This window comes from Bos javanicus, chromosome 23 (genome assembly GCF_032452875.1).
Source record: "Bos javanicus breed banteng chromosome 23, ARS-OSU_banteng_1.0, whole genome shotgun sequence".
In the NCBI taxonomy this organism is placed as follows: domain Eukaryota; kingdom Metazoa; phylum Chordata; class Mammalia; order Artiodactyla; family Bovidae; genus Bos; species Bos javanicus.
In genome coordinates, this window is record NC_083890.1 from 11,649,653 (window position 1) to 11,670,658 (window position 21,006).

The 21,006-nt window shown below is 54.9% G+C and overlaps 1 protein-coding gene across 2 annotated transcripts in view; it reads right to left on the reverse strand.

The window, feature by feature from the left end:
• The window catches only part of MDGA1 (MAM domain containing glycosylphosphatidylinositol anchor 1), a 64,583-nt gene extending 45,402 nt beyond the window's left edge, over positions 1–19,181 (reverse strand). Inside the window, exon 1 of one of the 2 annotated variants that reach the window (XM_061398066.1) lies at positions 18,256–19,181. In XM_061398066.1, coding sequence (XP_061254050.1) covers positions 18,256–18,322 — 67 coding nt within the window. In that variant the 5' untranslated portion in view covers positions 18,323–19,181. The remainder of the gene's footprint in view (positions 1–18,255) is intronic. The other variant, XM_061398065.1, reaches the window with a different exon arrangement.
• Between the last annotated feature and the right edge of the window lie 1,825 nt (positions 19,182–21,006).

Consider the following 21,006-nt stretch of genomic DNA (forward strand, 5'->3'; position numbering starts at 1 on the left):
TGCCTGGAAAATCCCATGGATGGAGGAGCCTGGTAGGTTGCAGTCCATGGGGTCGCAAAGAGTCGGACACAACTGAGTGATTTCACTTTCACTTTTCACTTTCATGCATTGGAGAAGGCAATGGCAACCCACTCCAGTGTTCTTGCCTGGAGAATCCCAGGGACGGTGGAGCCTGGTGGGCTGCCGTCTATGGGGTTGCACAGAGTTGGACACAACTGAAGCAACTTAGCAGCAGCAGCAGCAGCAGGGGCTAAGGACAGGGGGAGGGGGAAGCTGCCTTTTAGGAAGAAAGCAAGGTCTGGAATGGGCAGCCATGTGGGTGGCGGTAAAGGTACAAAACACAGCTGTCTCCCAAGGCACAGAGTAGCTCAGAGAGAACATCCTTGCTGTCAACATCCCCGAGAGGGAGATGGGAGGAGGGCTGGAATCCTGCCACTCTTTCTCCAGGGCCAGGGTCTCGCTCCCTCTTTCCCTCAGTGCTGTGTCACGTGCCTGTATGTAGAACCGCACGTGTCCCCTCCCTGGTGGCAGATCTGTGACTCACCAAGCAGGCCTGAGCAGGCTGGGACGCTGTAGTCACTCACTTTGCAGGGCCTCCTCTGAACAGCCCAGGCACTGGGCTCAGAGTGGCTTTCCACACCTTTCCCCATTTCCTCTTCACCGCAGCCCCCTGAGGTGCATGCTATCATCCTCATTGGCTTGTGCAGGGGGAAACTGAGGTGCTGTGTATAACTGCTGTGCCCAAGACCACACAGCCAGTGAGTGGTTGAGGCTGGACTTGAACCCAGTTCTACTGCAGAACCCTCTGCTATAAGCCTTCATGCCACACTGCGTCCCTACACTCCTACCTGAGCGAGCGAGATGATTATTCATCGACTTTGATATATTTAGTTGCATGCTTCTGAAATTAGACCTTGGTGGTGTCAGGAAGCCTGGCGAGTCATGTGCGACAGCTGACCTCAGAGCAGCGAGTCACTGACACCTCGGTGTGAAGAACTTCTCCACTTACTCTCCTCCCTGGGGCACTGAGGAATGAGGGAAAGAGACAGTGGAGGGTAGGGGTTGCGGGGGAGGCGGGGAACTGCAGGACCACTTGGCTGACCCTTCCCAGAATCCTCCTCTCTGGTTGCCATGGAGCCACCTCTGCAGAGGCCTGGACCCTGGTGGGGATGAGAAGGCAAGGTGCAGTGAAAGAAAGTGATCCAGAAGAAAGAAAGCTAGCCTGTTTGTGGAGTCCCATGGAAAAGCTGGGCGGGGGCGGTGGGGGGGAGCGCTGCAGAGACATCAGTCCTGAGGCCCTCAGTCATTAGGGCCACCCTCAGGAGGAAAGGAGACATCGTTCCCAGGAGAAACTGAAAACGCTAAGCAGGGATGGGTGAGGGAGGCGGCAGAAGAGTCCGCAAGATTGAGGAGAATGAGGGGCAGGAGGAAGCTGGGACCCTGCAAAAACTGGGTGCTTGCCAGTGCCCAGCAAGTAGTTGGTACTTAATAAATGTCAGCCAGAGCTATTGTTATCACAGGTGCTCAAAAGAGACTTCCTAGGTTGGGAAGTAGACCAGTGAGCTCCAGTCTACTCAGTCCAGGAATGAAACGTGAACACTGCTCAGGGCTCCCACAGTGAGGGGCTCTCCGCCCTGCCAGGGAACTCTCCAAGGTGCCAGCTCCCTTCCGAGCCTGAGCAGTTCTGTTCCTAGGAGGATGGCTGGGGAGGGCTTTAGGAGAATAAGAGTCCCCACCCCACCCCACCCTCCACCATTCAACCCAGCTGGGGCCACTGGGTCCATGCGCCCAGCCCAGCCCCCACCCTGGCACAGGCACAGCGGGTGAGCGCACGCCTGGCACAGGCCCCAGTGCCTGGGAGAGAGGCTCCAAGCTGGCGGCTTTGTATTTTGTGAAAATCGAATCCACAACTGAGCTCTCCAGCCGAGCAGGGCCTGCTGGGAAGGCTGGCGGGTCTCTCTTCCCGTCCCCCTTGCTGGGCCCCACCCTCCCCTCTGCAGCCCCCACCCCCTGGCACCATGGGGAGTACCAGCTGCCACCCCAGCTGCCACAGGGGTGCCAAGGGGGATGGCCCAGGGGCCCAACTCTGGCCACCATGCCAAGGCTTGCCCCGCCCCCACCCTGACGCCCCTCCTGCTTGGAATAAATTGAAATACAAATCAGAGGGAAATGCTTCCCTCTGTTTGAACAAATTGCTATGGATTCCTCCCTGTCTCAGGTCAGGGCTTGCGATGGGGGATATTTTCACTCGCCGACTGCTAATAGACTCAGGAGAAGCTGCTGGATCGATGGAGGCCGGGAAAATTAGCCAGGAGCTTCGGGCCAGCCTCGGCCTGTCCCTGCCCCCACTCCAGGCCTCCTAAGAAGGGATGGCAGGCAGTTATAACGCAGGCCAGACAGAGTGCTGGGCTGACGGCTCTAGGAGTCAAGGCAAGGACGAGGGGGACAAGTCAAGGGGCTGCTGGGGGGACAGTGGGATAAAGGCGGATCCAGAGAATCCCCCAAAGAGGTCTGCAGTGCCCTCCACACACATACATACAGGACTCCCTGCACATAAACCCATGTTCTTGTGTGTATCGCCACACATACGCACACCTTCAGCACATGCGTGTCCACGTATATTTATATATGCATGAAAAACACTGATGAAGTGTACATGCCCAGGGGTGAGAGGACTTGGGGAGTGCATTCCAGCTCCTGTTGAAGTTTCCAGTGAGAGCAGTTTACCTCCTGCCAATGGTTTTCCATACACAGATGGACAGACAGACACACACACACACACACACTGATCCCTACCAGCAACCACAGCTCTCCATCAATCACTCCTCTCACCCCTCAGCCTGGCTCTACAATTCTGCAAGGGGAGCCCAAAGGAGCCACTGCCTTCACTGGTCCCAGCTCCAATGAATGAGCGGAAAGAGACTAGGGGGTGCAGCCCACCCTCGCCTGGACAGCCCCACAGCCCCTGCTCTCAGCTCCCGAGAAAATGAGGGAGGCAATGAGCCAGACAGGGTGTCGGTGCTTCCGGCACTTTAGAGCTTCCCTCAGTGCTGAGCTCTCCCAGCACCGCCCAAGGCCACTGTGCCAGTGGGCAACTCCAGGGGCCACGGCTGTACAGGAAGCTGGGGAAAGGCAGGGGCGGAGGGGAGGACTTGCTTCAGCCTCTGAATGCCCCAGAAGGAGGTGGGGAGGCTTGATCTGGGGAAAGTCTCTTGTGTCTCCTGCCTGCTGCCCTTGGCATGTGAAGCTATGATACACACATACATACTCCTCTCAGTAACCTAGAGCCCAAACCTGACTTGGGAGATAGAAGTGGGAGAAAAGGCTGCATTCACTGGCAGGGAGAACTTGGAGTGACCTTTCACCTCTGACCACTGGTTTCAGTCTCTAAAAGCTGACCAGTTCAGCTAGGTGATCTCTACATTCATTACCTCTGACTTTCCACGATTTCTCAAGCTGGGCTGCCTGTTTGCTGTGTGATTTGAGAACTTCTCTTGCCCTCTCTCAGCCTCAGGTTTCTTTCCTGACAAACGATGACATATGTTCTAAGTTTCCTCCTGGCTCTGATTCTACAGGGCTGTGATTCTAGATCATCTCTTTGTGTTGTGTGCTTAGCACCTAGAACAGTGTCTGGCACACAGGAGGTGCTCAGTAAACATCTGATTAATTAATTAGTTAATCGCAGGTCCCCACTGGCAGTGAAAGACAGAGGGAAATTCACAACAGGACAAAGGTGTTGTTCTGATCCTGCCCCACAGGCCCCAGGACATCCAGGGAAGCAGGTGAGCCTGGCCCACGGGACGAGGTGTGATGCCTGGAGAGGGGAGTAGGCAGAATGCAATCAGCCTTCTTACCCACACTGAATCCTGCCTGCAGAAAGAAGAGGCAGTCTTCTAGTCTCAGAGATCATTCCTATCTCTTTCTTAGTCTTGAATTCAGCAGATGGGAAGCTAATGGTCATGCCTCTGGTAGCATGCCCAAAGGCCCTATAGACTCTTGAGTTGCTGCCCAGTGACCCTCCACCCTGCCCTCCCCCGCTATAAGGTCCCCTCAATCCTTTAGGGAGAGTCTGGATTCTATCAGGAAGGTCTTGGGGAAATCGACGTGCTGGAGGTTCTGTTCCCAGGATCCTAGAAAGCAAATGAGCAGCTCACGGAGCTCATGGCCACAGGAGAGTGTTTGCAGACTGCATTTGGAGATGATTCATACAGAAGACAAGTTCTAAGAACAAAGAGTTCAGCAAAGCAGGCTGGATCTGAAAAAGCAAGACTGATGGCTCAGCCAGGAGGCAGTACAGGCTGTAGGTGCCCCCTGCCAACTGTTGTTGTCCAGTCTCTCAGTTGTGTCTGACACTTTGCTACCCCATGCACTGCAGCACACCAGGCTTCCCTGTCCTTCACCATCTCCCAGAGTTTGCTCAAACTCACGTCCATTGAGTCGGTGATGCCATCCAAGCATCTCGTCCTCTGTCACCCATATCCCCTCTTCTCCCGTATTCCCTCCCCTGACCATTGCAGCGCACAACGGCCAGCACCTGCTCCTCTCAGTGTGAGCTTCAGAGCTCACACTGCCAGCGTGTGCATGCGCAGTGGGCCGAGTACCAGGAAATTAACACCCCCTGGGGCAGCCCTCCCAACGACAGATGGAAATTAGTGTGTTCAGGCCCCAGCTCCCACATCCCCACGGTGGGATGACTCTTAAGTGTGTTTTACACAGTGTCCCAGAGGGCCCCAAAGGGACACGGTGGTGACTGGCTTGACAACGCACCTTCCATTGGTTGCTTTATGTCCCTGTCTCTCATCCCCATTCCTCTATCAGAGATTCCTGGGCTCATCTTCCAAATAAACCACCCGCACTTGGCTCCTTGTCTCAGGATTGTTTCTGGGGAACTGAAGCTAAGACTATGAGTCCAAACCAATTATGACCATCATGGTGTCCACTATTAAACCTCTCACATGGCTGTACCTAGGGCTCTCATGTTGCTTAAGACACACACACGAACACACACCAAATACCCTACCACGCTCCCTTACCTCACCTGTCTCTTCCTTGGAAACCTCCTTTCCTGAATCCCAAGGCTTCAAGATTTAACTCATGTGATCAACCAACCTGGATCACTGGAAAAAGGCTTGAAAGATGCTTGGCACTCTCAGGGCAACCTTCTGGAAACAGTGACTGTGTTTCCATCAGCTAACATGAATAATGACTTTAAGATGGAACTTAGGCCATGTGACAGAGATGTGGGGCCTGGTGGAGATTGGTAGCAACCTCCAGCTCATCTACCAAGATGACTGCCTCCTCCACCCACAAGTAGCGGGGCCTCCTAGGGCCTCCCCGACACCTCATTAAAGGACTCTAACATCCAAACAGGAGGCCTGGACTCAGAGCGAGCCCCAGATCCTGTAGTCCCAAGGCAGTGAGGCCCAGGAATAAGACATGTAGTTTACAGGGATGAGGGGAGCTTTATTAGTGATGTGGGTGTGAACTGGGCTTATAAATGCCATGTAGTCATGTCCTGGCTTTTCCTGAGCCTACAGAATAATAGAGAATAAGAAAGACCCAGCTGGAAAGTCCCTGGACATGACTTTTACCTTCAGTCTTGGCACCTAGTTGCTGTGTGACCTTGACCTCACCTCCTCTGGTCTCAGTCTCTTCCTGCACTGAATCTTTGACATTCCAGTGCCTCTGGGTCACTTAAGACCACTAGCTGGCAGCTGAGCTCTTGCCACACCCTCAAGCTCCATCTCCTGGCCTTCTCTGTGTCTACTGTGTGCCCTTATTCCAGGAAGACAAGTAAAGCCAGGTCTTGCAACAGCAAAGACCTTCAGCTTGCCTTCTGAGCTTCTGTCTTTTGCTGGAGATAAACTGGCCTCCCCAAGTGAAAGTCACTCAGTCGTGTCCAACTCTTTGCAGCCCCATGGGCTATACAGTCCGTGGAATTCTCCAGGCCAGAATACTGGAGTGGGTTGCCATTCTCTTCTCCAGGGGATCAAGGGCTCCCCGCATTTTACTGGAACACCAGAGCCAAACCCAGGTAGAGGAAGCCACCAGAATTGAACTCCCTCCTCACCTCTACCCTCCCGATGTCCCTCTCAGAGGTGGGAGAAGTACCTTCATTTAGAGTTTCTTAAGAATTACAGAGGGAAAGTCTCAGAGCCAAGGAGATATTCAAGTTCAGTTCAAAGACCTCAGCTCCTGAATCTTTCATATTTATTTATTTGACTGTGCTAGATCTTTAATTGCAGCATGTGGGATCTACTTCTCTAACCAGGGATCGAAACCAGGCCCCCTGCCTTAGAAGCATGGAATCCCAAGGGACTGGACCACCAAAGGAAGTCACCTGAAACTTTCTGATAAGATGTTATACTACAGCAAGTTGAAAGAAGGTTAGACAATCAGAAGAACTTTCCTACAAAGGACCAGGCATTGAGCAAACAGTGGTGGGGTGTCCTGGGCTCACGTGGGTGTGGGGCTTACTGAGAGGCAGAAAGATGCAGTAGATCATAGCTTCTAGAAGAGTCCCTCCGTTTCTTGCCCCCTTGAATAAGAAGGGTCCACAGAGCTCTCCTGCAGCTGGGACTGAGAGGAGCCACCTGCTAGAGGAGAGAGGTACCAACCAGGGGAAATGAACACCCTCACAGAAGGATAAATGAACAGTGCGTTGGGGTGAGGAGGAGGAGACGAGCACTAGCAGATGGGCAGCTGGGCCTCATAGGAATGTCGGGTGGGGGGCGCTAGCAAGCCTCCTCCTTGCCCTGGCTTCATCTTCTCTAAGGTTCCTTTTGGGCATCCTCAGAGCAGCAAGAGTCCCCCACCCGCCCACCCACCTGAACTAGGCTGGCAGGGTCCAGGGAGGTGGGGAGAGGAACAGATGTTCACATCCATCTAAATCTGCTCATTTCAAGAAACACCAGCTGATCCCGAGGTGGGGATTTGTGGTAAAGACTGCTCATTACGTATCCAGCTTTCATTCTCCCCTTCTATCTAAATAAACCCTGACATTCTCTTAGGTGAGAATCCATCTAAAAGGCTGTATTTCTCAGCCTCCCTCCCCCTAGAAGGGCCAGTAAGATGTAAGCAGACATCATTGGGAGGGGGCTCCTGGAAAAGCTGACTCAACTTTTCTGACTGGGTAAATGACTCGCCCTTGTAAGTGTTCCTTCCTTCTTCCTGTCTGGAATGTGTCATGACGGCTGAGCCCTAGCAGCCCTTTGGTGACTTTGAGGCAAAATGCTCTAAGGCAAGGGTTCCCGAACTTTGTTGCAAATCAGAATCACCTGGGGATTTTTTTTTTAAATGCTGATCCCTGGTTCTCACTCCCAGACATTCTGATTTATTTGATATATGACCTAAACACTTTTTTTTTTTTTTAACATTTCCAGGTAATTCTAATATGCAGGAGGTTTGAGAAGCACCACTGTAAGGAGATCAGAAGAGCAGGATGAAAGGGACCTGGATCTCTAGTGAGCAAGGAGCCACCAGTACAGCCGTGCATAGCCTACTTCTAGACTTAAGAAAGTCGCTTTAATTTGTTTGAGACTCTGTAGTCAGTTCTTTGGTTCTGGCAACAAAATGTGACTCCTTTTTTTTTTTTTTTTGGCCTCACAGCACAGCATGTGGGATCTTAGTTCTCCAACCAGGTATCAAACCCGCTCCTCCTGTACTGGAAGGGCAGAGTCTTAACCACTGGACGGCCAGGGAAGTCTTTAGAATGTGATTCCTAACTGGTATAAGACAAGAGAAGACTCTTGAGAGTCCCTTGGACTGCAAGGAGATCAAACTAGTCAATCCTAAAAGAAATCAATCCTGAATATTCATTGGAAAGACTGCTGCTGAAACTGAAGCTCCAATACTTTGGCCACTGAATGAGAAGAGCTGACTCATTGGAAAAGACCCTGATGCTGGGAAAGATTGAGGGCAGGAGGAGACGGGGATGACAGAGGATGAAATGGCTGGATGGCATCACCGACTCAATGGACATGAGTTTGAGCAAGCTCTGGGAGCTGGTATGCTGCAGTCCACGGGGATGCAAAGAGTCAGACACAAATGAGTGACTCAACAACAACAATAGGACTGAGGGTCCTCATCAGCACCCCATCACCCACAGTACAATCTGGGGAACAAAACAATGGTCAGTTCTTGCCCTCAGGAAGGTCACACTCAGGCAAGCATGAGACTTGGCATTGGGCAGCCTTGAGTTCAAATCCTGACTCCACTACCTGCTAACTGCTGGGCCTTGGGCAAGTCCCTTGAGCTAAGCCTCAGCTTTTCCAACTGTAAGGTGAGGATGCTGGGAAAGACTCCATTCTCCTGCTGCACTGTGAGCTCCTGAGGGCAGGTGTCCTTCACTCCTGCAGCCACAGCGCTGACCGCCCCTCCAGATACTCAGCAGATACTCATTCAATATCCGCTTGCTTTACATTGAACTGCTGCAATGTGGTCCAGCTCTGAAATTTTCATTTTCTCTAAAATGAGAAGACAATGAACAAAAAGGCCACATTTCCAAAAGGTAACATAATTTGCCTATTGAAAATCACTGAAAATGACATTCCTGGAGCAGTTTCTTAGGGTCTCTCTAGGTTTGAGACTGGAAAATCCCTGGTCAGAGGAGGGCAAGAGAGTCCAGTCCCCTAGGCTCCTGACCTGGATGCTCCAGTTAGAACCACAAAACTAGAAAGTCCCGTGGTTCATCATTTAAAAAATAGTGAGGTTTTTGTTTTTTTTTTTTAAGACCTGAGTGTCCAGATGATCATGGTAGAAACAAAGCTTGGACGGTGACCTAGAAAACGCAGAGATGCCCTCAGAAAACTCAAGGGAGAAGGCATCTGCTTGGGCCTGACGCGTTCAGATGCGCTGTCCACACCAGCTGTGCCCAGGAATCAACTGGAGGGCTCTTCCGACCACAGCTGCCTTGATGCCACCTGCGGAGTTTCTGATTCAGGTCTGGGGGCGGAGCCAGGCATCTGTTGTTGAAAAAGCTCTCCAGGTGGTTCTGACAGGCTGCCCGGGCTGAGAACCACTTCTCTGCACAGCTTCCAACCCTCCAGATCATCAAAGTCAATCTCGTCTGAGTGTCTGGGACTGGAAAGGAACCAAGAAGAGCCTGGGGTGGAATCTCCGAGGCCAGCCCAGCAGCAACTCCAGGCCCACACATGTCACCCTTTCCCCCACAGAGGTCACCTCCCCCTTCCACTGCAGCTCCAGCTTCTCATGGGCAGAAGGCCCAGCCTGGCGAGGGAAACTGGGGTTCCAGCCCTCCCTGGCCTGTGGCCTGCACCTCCTGCTTCCATACGCCGCCCACACCCGGGGCTCCCTACCATCTGCCCACCAGCCCTCTGCTCTCGTGAAACAGAGTCCTCATAGTGCGCCTCAGAGTTTACAAAGTGCTATCCCTCTCGGCTCCTCTGCAATCCCAAGAGGTGGGTGTGCCTGAACCAGCCTTCCAGATAAGGAAGCTGAGCTCAGAGAGGCAAGACTCCTGGGTCAGGGGCCCTCAGTGAGCTGCCCCCTGACCTGCCGACCCAAGTCGTCCCACCTGAGTCCACTCCTCTTTCCTGCCTACTCGTGCTGCTCAAACAGCAACCCGTGAGCCAGCCACACCGGCATTCCCCAGGAGTTTGTTGGAAATGCATTATCTCTGCTCAGCCTCGGACCCACCGAATCAGAAATCCCCGGGGGGCTCCCACTGGCCCTCGAACACCCCACTCTATGCTTCAGCCGCCTCCCCACCAACCTCCCAGTCCCCAGATGGCCCTTACTCCAGCTCCTCTCCCATCTCAGATGGCCCTTTCTCCCCTGGACTCCATCCCTTCCCTGGCTTTCTGATTCCCGTCCTCTCTCGAGTCTCCTCCTACCTCCCTGGGGCCACCTGGTCTGTCTCCACCTTCTCCTCCCCGGCCCTCCAGGGCACTGGTCTTAGCCCAATCTCCTCTCTCAGTCTATCCTGTCTTCGTTGGCCATTTTTTAGAAAATGTTTACTGGAGTGTAGTTGCTTTACAGTGTTGTGTTAGTTTCTGCTGGACGCTTCCTTGGCAATTTCCTCCCACCTCGTGGTCTCAGCCCACATTGTTGTGTGGACATAAATCCAGATATGCGAGTCCATCTCTCAGAACAGATGTCTCCCTCCTGAGCGAGCACCCCCCACCCACGTCCACCTGCTCCATCAACATCTCTCCCAGACATCCCAGTGCCAGAATCGCATGAAGTTCAAAACTGCACCGACACCGTCATTCAAATAAAGCTGTTCCCTGAGGGGACGTCCCTGGAAATCCAGTGGTTAAGACCACCTTCCAGTGCAGGGGGTACGGGTTCCATCCCTGGTAAGGAAGCTAAGATCCCACATGCCTTGGGGCCAAAATACCAAAACATAAAACAGAAGCAATATTGTAACAAATTCAATGAAGACTTAAAAAAAAAAAAAAAAAAAAAGAAACTATTCACAGAGGACTTGCTAAGTGCCCAGCACAGTTGGGGCTTCCCAGGTATGGCTCATCACATGCTTATCACAAACCCATCTGACAAGCAGTAAAGCCACAGCTTTGAAAGCAGATGTAATTTCTCAGACTCCCACAGCTGGTTCAAACCCGGGTTCCTTACCAGAAGTCCCGTTGTTGAACTACTTTACTCCACTGCGCCAAACCTGTCTGACTTCCTGTGGTCTTTGTTCTATCTCATTGCCATTGTGTACCAAGCTTCCCAACTCCAAACAGCTCCTATCCCTTGTCCGAGCTCTGAAACACTGTCAGGACCTAGTGATGGGCAGTCTCACTTCTCGCCTTTTGTAACAGTCTCTACCGGATCCGTCCCCCACCCCCATCCCCAACCCCCTACAGTCTAGTCTCTACATGGTGGCCAGAGAGATTCTATTAAAAAGGTGTCAATTCATGTCCCTCCTCTGTTCAAAATCCTCCCAGGGCTCCCACTTCTCTCAGAATAAAACCCAAAGACCTTCTATAGCCTGCACGGCTGCAAACAATCTGGCCCCATTAACTCTCTAATCCCACCTCCTACTCCCCATGGCTCACTCCACTGCAGCCATACCGGACTCCCCATTGTCACTAAACAGTCCAGGCATGTTTCTACCCCAGGGCCTTTGCACTGGCTATTCTCCTGCCTGGATCACACTTCCTACAGATGTCTGTGGGACTTCCTCCTTCGGGCATTTTCAGGTCTCTGCTCAGGGAGGGGAGACCCACTCCGGGAGCACCCCTACTTCTAATTAACGTATATGAACTTGAACTTGGCTGCTTTGCCCTTTTGTGTAGAATTCATCACCAGAGAATGCATTATATACTTATTCACTGACTTCTTTACTGCCTGTCTCCCTTCAACTTGAACTTCAACTCTAGGACAAGAGCATGTTTCTTTCACCAAATTCACAGGTGCTCCACAAAGAGCCAAACTCAAATGTGTGTCAACTGACAACAGTTCTTATACTGACTCCTTCCTGTCCATTCTCACAGCCCCAACCCTGGATCAAGCTCTCATTACAACCTCGCTAGACAACTGCCAGATCTCCTGACCAGTCTTCCTCCTCTTAACCTTAGCCTCCTCAAAACACACAGCTTCAGGGCTACCCAGCCTAATATGAGCTCCCTGGTCATATTACCCCATTCACCTGCTCAAGACCCTCCCGATACTATCTCCCAAACCCAAGAGTCCAGACTACTGCCTCTAGGCACAGGTCTTATAATCAGCAAATCTGGGTTCAAGCCCAGCTCTGCCACTTGGACAAGTAAACCCACCCTTCTGATCCCTCAGTTTACTCTTTTATAAAATGGGCTGATGAATTACTCTCTCTTAAGGGATTGTAATAAGGATTAAAGCAGACAATACATATTCCTGATCTCATCCTGGGAAGTTAATGTTAGCAATTTTTATTACTTTTCCTTTACTGCTCCAACTCTCACTGCCCTGACTCCCTTTCAACTTACGTTCCAGCCCAAATGAATGACTCACTACTCCCCTCCGCCCCCAACACATACACATCCTCCTTGCCTCTGCCATAATAAGCCGTCCACCTGGGATGCCCTTCTGGCTCCTTACTTCTATTTGTCAAAGCCAGCTCAAATGCCCCCTCCTCTAAAAGGCTTTGGAAGTAATTTCCTCTCCCTTGGAATTCCCACAGCCCTTTATCTGCCCTTGCCACATGGCATTTATCAAGATCTTCCAGGAACCACCATCTTGTATGTGATTCATCTCTCCTTCTCTTTGAGGGCAGAGCCTGCATCTTATTTATCTCAGTAGCCCTGTCGATGCTCAGAACAGGGCCTTACTCAGGGAGGTACTCAGTAATTTAATGGATAGTGAGAGGCACACCGGGCATTCCAGGTGGCACTAGTGGTTTAGAATCCACCTGCTGATGGATGAGAGAGAGATAGAGATGCAGGTTCGATCCCTGGGTGGGGAAGATCCCCTGGAGGAGGGCATGGCAACCCATTCCAGTGTTCTTACTCGGAAACCCCATGGACAGAGAACCCTGGCAGGCTACAGTCCACAGGGTCACAAAGAGTTGGACACGACTGAGCGACTGAGCACACAGGAGATGGACACCATGTTTTCCTACTTCCAAATCAGAAGGCCCACTGGGATTGAGTCTCCAAGCCACTTCCTACCAGCTGTATGACCTTGAGCAAATCCTTACATTCCTACAACCTTGCTTCCCTCATCTACTAAATGGGGACCATAGGACCCACTGTTCTGACCTCTCAGAATGTTATGGAACCAAAGCAGGCAGAGGTGTGAAAATGCTTGTTAATGCACGTGGCACTTACACACCTATAAGATGTTGTTGTTATAACCAACAATTCTCCCTAAAATATTCATTCCTAGGACTTCCCTGGTAGTCTAGTGGTTAAGAATCTGCCTTGCAATGCAGGGGACACAGGTTCCATCCCTGTCCAGGAAACTAAGATCCCACATGCCGTGAAGCAACTAAGCTCAAACGCTGCAACTACTGAGCACACGCACCACAACAGAAGATCCCACGTGCCACGATGAAGACCTGATGAGGCTAAATGGAAAAAAAGTGCAGTCCTCTTTGCACAAGAAGATGCCCGAAAGAATCATCATCGAATGCAGTGCAAGATGTCAAGTGAGTTTTACTTTCTTCCTTATACTTTTATGTTTTCTCTGATTGTTTTTGCAGAAAACACGTGTTACTCATAGGCATGGGGAAAGGGAGATTGCATTAAGAAAAAAAGGTTCACTCCTTTGAGTTAGGCATTGCTCTTGCCTTCCGTATCAGCATCTAAATGTAACAGGGGCCCTTTAACACCCAGTACCAGTGCCCAGCAGGGTCTTCTGACTGTGGGGAGGAAGATGCAGAAGAGGGGCCATACTCAGGTTCTCAAAGAGGCAGTTCTGCCACAGCATAAGCCCCTGCTCTGCACACAGCCCCAAGGGTCAGGAACCAACCCAGCCAAGCCCCACCAGGAAGCTCTCCTCCAACCCAGGGTGTCGGAAGTGTGGCTCTGACCAAAGGCAAATGCCCTGGATGCTAGGGTGGGAACACCGGAGCTAGTGGGGGCAGTCTGGAGCTTCAGAAGGCCCTACGGAGCCCCCATGGGCCAGAGGCTAAGTAATTAGAATAACTCTCATCCTACTGGGAGGCTTGAGGCCAAGGGAGCCCAGGAAAGGCAAGAAGCAATGTGATGGCCAAGCCCTCCCCCTGCTGGCCACATCTGGAGCGGCAGTGCCAGTGGCACAGGGCAGGGTCCCCGGGCCCCTGGGCCCTTGTCAGGCCCCAGAGTCCAGAGGCAGGTCAGAGTCGGGGAGGGCTCATCCAGGAATGAGAGACCCAAGGTCCCATCTCCCAGTTTCCATGTTTTTGCCTGATGGGGCATTCCTGGCCCAACCTCCGTGAACCCAGCCACCAGGAGATAACAGGTAAGAGTAGGGGAGAGGAAGATGGAAGGGAGCAGGGTCGGGGAGGATATGGGGGAGAGGAGGGCCTCACACTCCTGGCTGTCTCACTCCTCCCAGTCCTGCCCGTGCCTCCTGGGCAGCTGGGGAGAAGCAGTGGCCGCTACCACTGCCCGGATTTCCACTCCCGCCCCCAGGTATTGATTTCCTGCATCATTCATTTGCCGGCCTTGGCGGCTGTGATTAGCTCCCTCCATTCTCCCTGTGGAGCCCCCCGCCCCGTCCCTCCATGTTTCAGCAAAGCAGAGCTAATACCAGGCTCTAAATGAGGCTTTGCCACCCTGGCCCCAGCAGCTCACAGTCAGGTCTGGCCAATTACAAGGAGGCCCTCAGCATGTCCGCAGCCAGCCCCTCGAAGAGGTGCTTTCCCAGCTAATAAACAAACTCCTCCTCTCTAACCACCCCCATTTCCCAGAGCCCCCTTCCAGGCAGGAAGCACAGATTTGCAGCCTGCAGCATAGGGTGGGACGTCGTGTGGATCTTGACCTGAAGGGGGGACTCTCCTGCCTGAAATGAGGCCTAGGAGCCCTCAGACTAGTTGAGGGGCCAACTTAAACTTGGAGGGTGGGAGGTGGGGGTGCAGATAATGCTGACGAAGCAAACAAAACAGCCTGGATTTGTGAACACAAGGTCCTCTTTCTCCCTCATGTAGTTTCCACAATTGAGAAGGAAGAAGGGACAAGAGGCAGGGACCTTCTCAAGGATACTTAGAAAACCCCAAGCCTTCCGCTTGCCCTGGGAGGCCAGAGTTTTCATATGCTATGACTTCCTTCGCCAGCGGGCAGGCAGTTTCAAGGCATGGGGTAGAAATGTCAGTGAAAACTCCCACGGGTGCCCACACCCAGATCAACACCCAGAAGATGGCACTGGGAGACACACCTCCTCAAATTCCCTTTCCACACCCCTCAGAGGAGGGGAAAAACCTGACTTGGTGATAATTCTGTAAGCTATGTTGCTCTTGTCAAATTATTCAACATCTGTCTTCATGTTCCCACAAAAATTAGCATAGGATAGTAGTTTCTGATGACACCTTTAGTGAAATATTTTGACTTCCACCAGTAAGTTGCAAACAACCTGTCTTAAGGATAATGTCAATTCCCACTCCTGCATATTAAATAATCCAGGGGTTTGTTGTGTTTTTGAAAGGGAGAGGAGTCCCACCGACCTGCTGCTGGCTAGAAGTCCAGCAGCTATGGGAGGAAGAGAGGAAGCCAGAGTGGATGAGAGGGTGTTCTCTGATGCTAACCACACACAGGACACTTCTCCCCCATCACCTGGCTACTGTCTTTGCCCCAGAACGAGGTCTCTGTGGCCAGCCCACCTCCCCCTGGCATGCCAGAATGCAGATTACAAGATACACCCCGGAGCACAACAAACTGGCCCAGGAGATTGGGAGGCGGGAGGGAAGAGGAGACCAGCTCCAAATGCACCATCTGCTCCAGTACTCAGCTGCCGTAGCATCTGTGCTCCCAAGAGCAAAGCCACCTGACCAGACTGAGAGCACCTCCCCAACCCTATTGTGGACAGTGGACCTCAGAGCCAACAAGTGGACACTCTGAGGGAAGCTGGGCATAGAGCTCCAGGCACCTTCTTCCTACCAGCCTCAGCAGAGAGCCACAGCCCAGGCAAGATCCTGATGGCTTTACCTTCCATGTCCTGTTCTTCCTCCCTCTTCTCAGTTCAGCTTCCATGTTAATCTGCCACTCCCTTAGCCACACAGGCTGTGAAGATGCAGGGACTCCCTTGTCCAGGCACACTTTTATCTTTTGTGCCTTGAGTAAAAGCTTCTGCCTCCCCGCTCACTGCCATGGCAGCTAAGGTGCCCTCTGGCTGCCAGCCTAGGACTCCATGACTCACCCTAAGCAGAGACTCTCAAAGAGCCCCCACTACCCTGCTAAAAACCATCCTGGACAGACTTCTAGGGGAGAAAGAATTTCAAGAAGCATTTCCTCAACTTCCTCCCAACAATGGCCCTTCATTCACACAACAAATATTTGCCCGTGCCAGGCACAACGCTGGGTGCCTACATACAGTGATGGATGGGCATGAGTGACCATCTCTCACCCCCACACTCTTACTCTTTTCTCACCTGCTTTGGAGTGGGGGGCGGGGCGCAGAAGAACTAGCTCTCCATACTGTTTCTTAACCCAGACCCAGTGATAGAGTAGTTGTCCCTTCTGCTAGAGCTGGCCAAATTTCCAGCATCATAGCCTCTTGCCATCCTTCTCCTCACACTAGATCTTCCATTCTCTCCATCCACCCCGATTAAGGCTTTCCACCCTGCAATTCCCCAGAGGCTCCAGACTTCCTTGGAGGTAAACTTTCAAAGGGCAAGTGGAAAGAATGTCACCCAAGAGCTCCAGGTTTGCCCCAGTGCACCAAGCCCACCTTGATTTGCTCTGAGAGCAGCTAGAACCCAGGCACATGAGGGAGTGGAGAAAATACAGTGAAAGGGGGACTTATAAGGCAATGGCTAAATCCTGGCCCCAGAGTCCTATGAGTGAGGGTCCACAGAGACCACTGCCCCACCCCTTGCCCTCATGGCTGGGGTTTCCAGGCTAGGCTCACGAGAGCCTCTTCAAGATGGGTCTCATGCAGCCCTGGAGAAGGGTGAAGAAGCTAGAGGGGATGGAGGAGACGGACGGCCAGGAGATGAGCCTGCCAGATCTGCCCAAGGGCACGGAGAGGGAAGAGCAGCGCAGAGAACAGCAGCAGAGGCGGAGGGCTCCCCATCACTCTCCAGAGCCCCTGGGCGTGGTGAGAAGGCAGAGGCCTTGGCTGGTGCCTCCTGAGGTCACCTCTTAAGGAGGCAGTGAAGCTGTAGGGAAATCTCGAGGAGAAAAAAAGAAACAGGACCCGCTCAGTACACCCGGATATCTTCCCCTGCCCCGGGGAGGCCGAGGCCTCTGGAACCCGCTCAGTGGCCTCCTCTCCACAGCCCAGCCTTTCTCAGTCCCTGCTGCATTCTTCTCTCTTCTTTCCCTTTCTGGCCTATGTAAAGGGCCAGGCAGTAAGAAACACACAAACTAATTAAGAAGCAGAGTTTGGCCAGATGCCTGAGCCAGCCTCCCTGGGGAATTAAACCCAAGCTAGCTAGCTGTGTAGGGCCAGGAAGATGTCACCTCACAGATACCCGCCCCACCCCCCAGGATACCCCTCCCTCTTGCCAGGCATCCCGAGAAAGAGCCATTTAGCATCTGCACTTGAGGATGGCAACTGAGGGGACAATACCTCAGCTACCACCCCGTCCCCAGAACAGCTCAAACCCTCTCCTGATCCACCCTAAAGAAAGAGAATCATCCCCACCCCAGCTACACCGCATTAAAAAACTGACCCACACAGACCACCCTGCAGTCAGGAGAAGGCACGGTAAGGCCACCGGGCCCCAAAGACTTTTTGTGCTGCGGGTCAGGGCATTACCGGCTGTTAGAACTCAGACGGAGGGTTCCTGAGAGGGATGAGCCCTTGGGACACTGAATGGATGATGCCGGCTCGCAGGATCTTTCCCCCGGAAAACCCATGAGAGAGAAGGGAGAAGCGGGTAACCAGAGTTCCCTTGGCGCCTGAGAACCGGGCGTGCGGACGCGGGAGCAAAGCTGCGTGGGCAGGAGGCAGAGTTTGGACACGTCACCTGACGGGCGCGTGCAGTGTTTGCTTTCCCGGGGACCGTGGCTGAATGTCTGTGTGCGCGCAGGGAAAAGGAAGGTGGAGCTGGGGTTTTGTAGCTGAGAACCGGGGACGGGAAGAACTAACCGGCTCAGAAGAGGTCCGAGAAGGGATCTTGGCATCTTGGGAGCCGGATCTAGGGGATGCCTGCATCCGCTTGGGCTGTCAAGAAGCGAAGCCCAGCGAGAGAGCTGGGAAGGCGAGCCCGCCGCCGGGCCGCGGAGCTGGCAACCAGGCTCGCCCGCAAGCCGCGCGCAACTCCAGATCGTGCAGCGCTTGGCTTCCACTCCAGAGGCCGAGTTAGGGTGGGACAAGATTTCGGTGCAAGTCGCTTTCTCAGTCCCCAGTGTGCGGTCTGTCAGGGTCTCCGAGGCCAACTGGATGCTCTTAAGGCTTCCGATTCATTCCCGCCCCAGGCAGGGTTTGGAAAAGTGGATACTACCTCCCCCTGGCATCCCCGGCTTAACGCCAGACCCTACGACCTGCCTCCGTGAGCTGAAGCAGCTAGCCCGATTTCCTCGCGCTCTGGAAAAGGGCGGGGACCCGGGCATCCACTCCGGAGTCCGAGCCGGGGTACCCACCAAACCCGCGCAGCGCGCACTTTGCGCCTCTTGCAAAGTTTCCGCGCGGGGCTGAACCGGCTTTCAGCCGGACGCGAGCTCTTACCGTAGACTCCTTGTCCCCGGCAGTGGAAGGGGATCAGCGCCAGAAGTAGAAGGCAGGTCACCTCCATCTTCACGGCCCGTGCTTCATCCCCGCGAGGCGGCGCAGCCCGAGAGGCAGTGGGGGGCGCATCCGCCGGGGCCCCTCGGTGCCCCTTGCGTCTTCCCCTTCCCCGAGAGGCGACGGAGGGGGCGGCGGCGGAGACCAGGAGACTGAGGAGGCGGCGGCGGCGGCGGCAGCGATCCGGGTTTCTCCTCCGGCGGGGCCGCTGCCCGCGTGGGGACGCAGGGGGCGCTGGCCTGGCCCCGGGTGCCTCGGCGCGCCCGGCGCAGCAGCCAGCGCCCCGGCCCAAGGAGCCCGGCCGCCGAGCCTCTCCGGGTCCCCAGGGCTGTCCTCTCGGGGTTCTGGGTTCCAGGGACCCCTCCGCGGAGGCGGAGGCGCTTGGATCCAACAGGCCACCGACGACTGACAAACTTGTCGTTTCCCCGCCCAGGGGACGCCCCTCCGTGGAGCGGGGGCGGGGAGGCCGGGGCTCGGCTCGGGTTAATCCGCTATCTCCAGTTCTGCGGCCGGTGCTGGGGGCTCAATGGCCCGATCCAAGGGGGCCGGGCTAGGCGTCCTCTCGGAGGCGAAAAGCCCGGACTCTGGGCCTCCAGAGCCGGGGAGAAGCGCGCGGGCTGGGCTCAGCCGAGGGGCGAGAGCCACGGGTCCCCGGGTCCGCGAAGTTAGCCGAGCCGCGGAGGAACCCCGGGGAGGAATCGCGCCCCAGCGCCCCGCGGGAATGAAGAGAACAATTCCATCCAAGAGAGGCCCCAGAACGCGGGGAAAGAAGGAAAGTTTGAGTCGTTTGAAAAATATTCGCGCTCTCGCCGAGGCCGGGGCTGCGGCGCTGGAGCCGCTCGCCGCCTCCGCTCGCCGCGCTCCGCTCCCGCCGTCTGGTCGCGGCGGTGGCGCTCCCGGGCTCGGAGCTCTAGGGAGAGCGGGGCTGCGCCGCGCCCCAAGTTGGTCGTCCCCGCCCCCGCCCGGCGGCCTCTGCCGGCGGGGGCCCAAAGCAGGCGGGGCCGGGCCGGGCCGGGCTCCCGGGCGCGGCGGCCGCGGGGCTCCGGGCCGTGGGAGCTCTCGGCTAGCTCGGCAACTTGGGCTTCGCTGTACTGCTTCCCCCCACACCCCGAGCTTTTCATTCCGCGCTCCCCCCCACCCCCCGCCTCCCCCGGTCTGCCCCCACCTCCTCCTTCCTCCCCCTCCCCTCCTCCCTCCTCCTCGCGGCTCCTCGTTCGGTCTCTCGCTCTCCCACCCTTTGTCGCTCGCTCTCCTGTTTGATTCCCCTCCAGTTAAAAAAAGGAGCCAATTAAAGGCAGCCCAGCTAGCCGGGCCCAGCCTCTGTCCAATTTCCTCGCCTCCCCCAGGACCAATTAGAGAAAACAAAACAAGGCTGGGGGAAGCGGACTGCCTTTCTGCCTCTCTCCCTCTCTCTCCCCCCACCCCTTTCTGCCCTTCCCCCCTTCTCTCCCTCTCTCCGCCCCCCCATCCCCCCAGCAGGAAAATGTCAGAAAGCAGAAATGGATCCATCTATCCCGAGGACAGTGGCGAAGGGACGTGGGTTTCGGCGCGGGCTCTGCAGCGCGCTTGCACTCTCTCTCCGCCAGCTCTCGCACACCCAGACCGAGCCGGGTGCACGGATCCCAGTCCTCTCGCTGGACAAGCACGGCCGTTCGCCCCGGGGACTCTAACCTAGCCCGCGGGGCACTGCACACTTTGTAAAATGTTTTGCACTTTTGGGGGGCGGGACCGAAGCAGGGGATCGAAGGGGAAGAACCAGGGCGCCCGCGGCTCTTAGGGTCCTGCAGGCGCGCGAGCCGGTCGCCCGCTGTGTGGGTCTGCAGGGCTGTCTGCGTGGCCCTGGAGTCCCTCCGCCCCCGGCCGAGCCCCGCCCCTTTCCAGGCAGCCGCTGCCTCTCCCCGCGTCCGGCGCGGGGGCCGCCGCGGGAGCCGCTGGCTGAGCCCCGGGGCGAACAGGGCGCGATCAGAGCTCCAGCCCTCGCCGCGCGCGGCCCACAGGTTGCCAACAGGTCTGTCCGCAGGACCCCGCAGCTGAAATTCCCCCAGGCTACCCCCGTTCTCCGCAGCTCGTCCTTCTCCCCGTCCTGCCTCCGCTCAGGACCTCAGGCGCCCCCAAGCGCCCCAGGCGCGCCCTCTCTTCCGGCAGCCTAGCCAGGGGCCGGCTCCGGCTACGTGGTCCCCGCACTCCCGAACTCCACTACCTCAAACCCGCCCTCCGGGAGCAGGGGTGGGTAGAGCGCGCCTCCCAAACGCGGGCAGGGAGAGGCAAAGGCGAGCAAGCGAAGCGGGCGGCCTCCCCCGCACTCCGATCGCTTTCCCCTCCCCGGGTCTGGCTAATCTCACCTGCTCCACCTGTCGCCGTTATTTATCTCGGCGTGTGCGCAAGGGTTGTGTTAGGGCAACCCGTGGGAGCGCAGAAAACCGCAACTAGCAAGAGGTGAGATTACAAACCTTTCTCTTCCCCGACTCCCCGGACCTGTTTAACATCTTGGCTGTGATGGGGGTCCATGACTCGACGCATTTGTCAAAACTGAAAGAACATATACAAGACTTAATTTTTCAGCATGTAAATTTAAAAAAAATTTTTTTAAATAATTAAAGGATAAGTCACCCTCTTTCCCAGACCCATTTCCTGCTGGGTCCCTCCTCTCCTGCCTCTCACTGGAGTACCTGCCCCTGACTTCAGGGGTGTGAC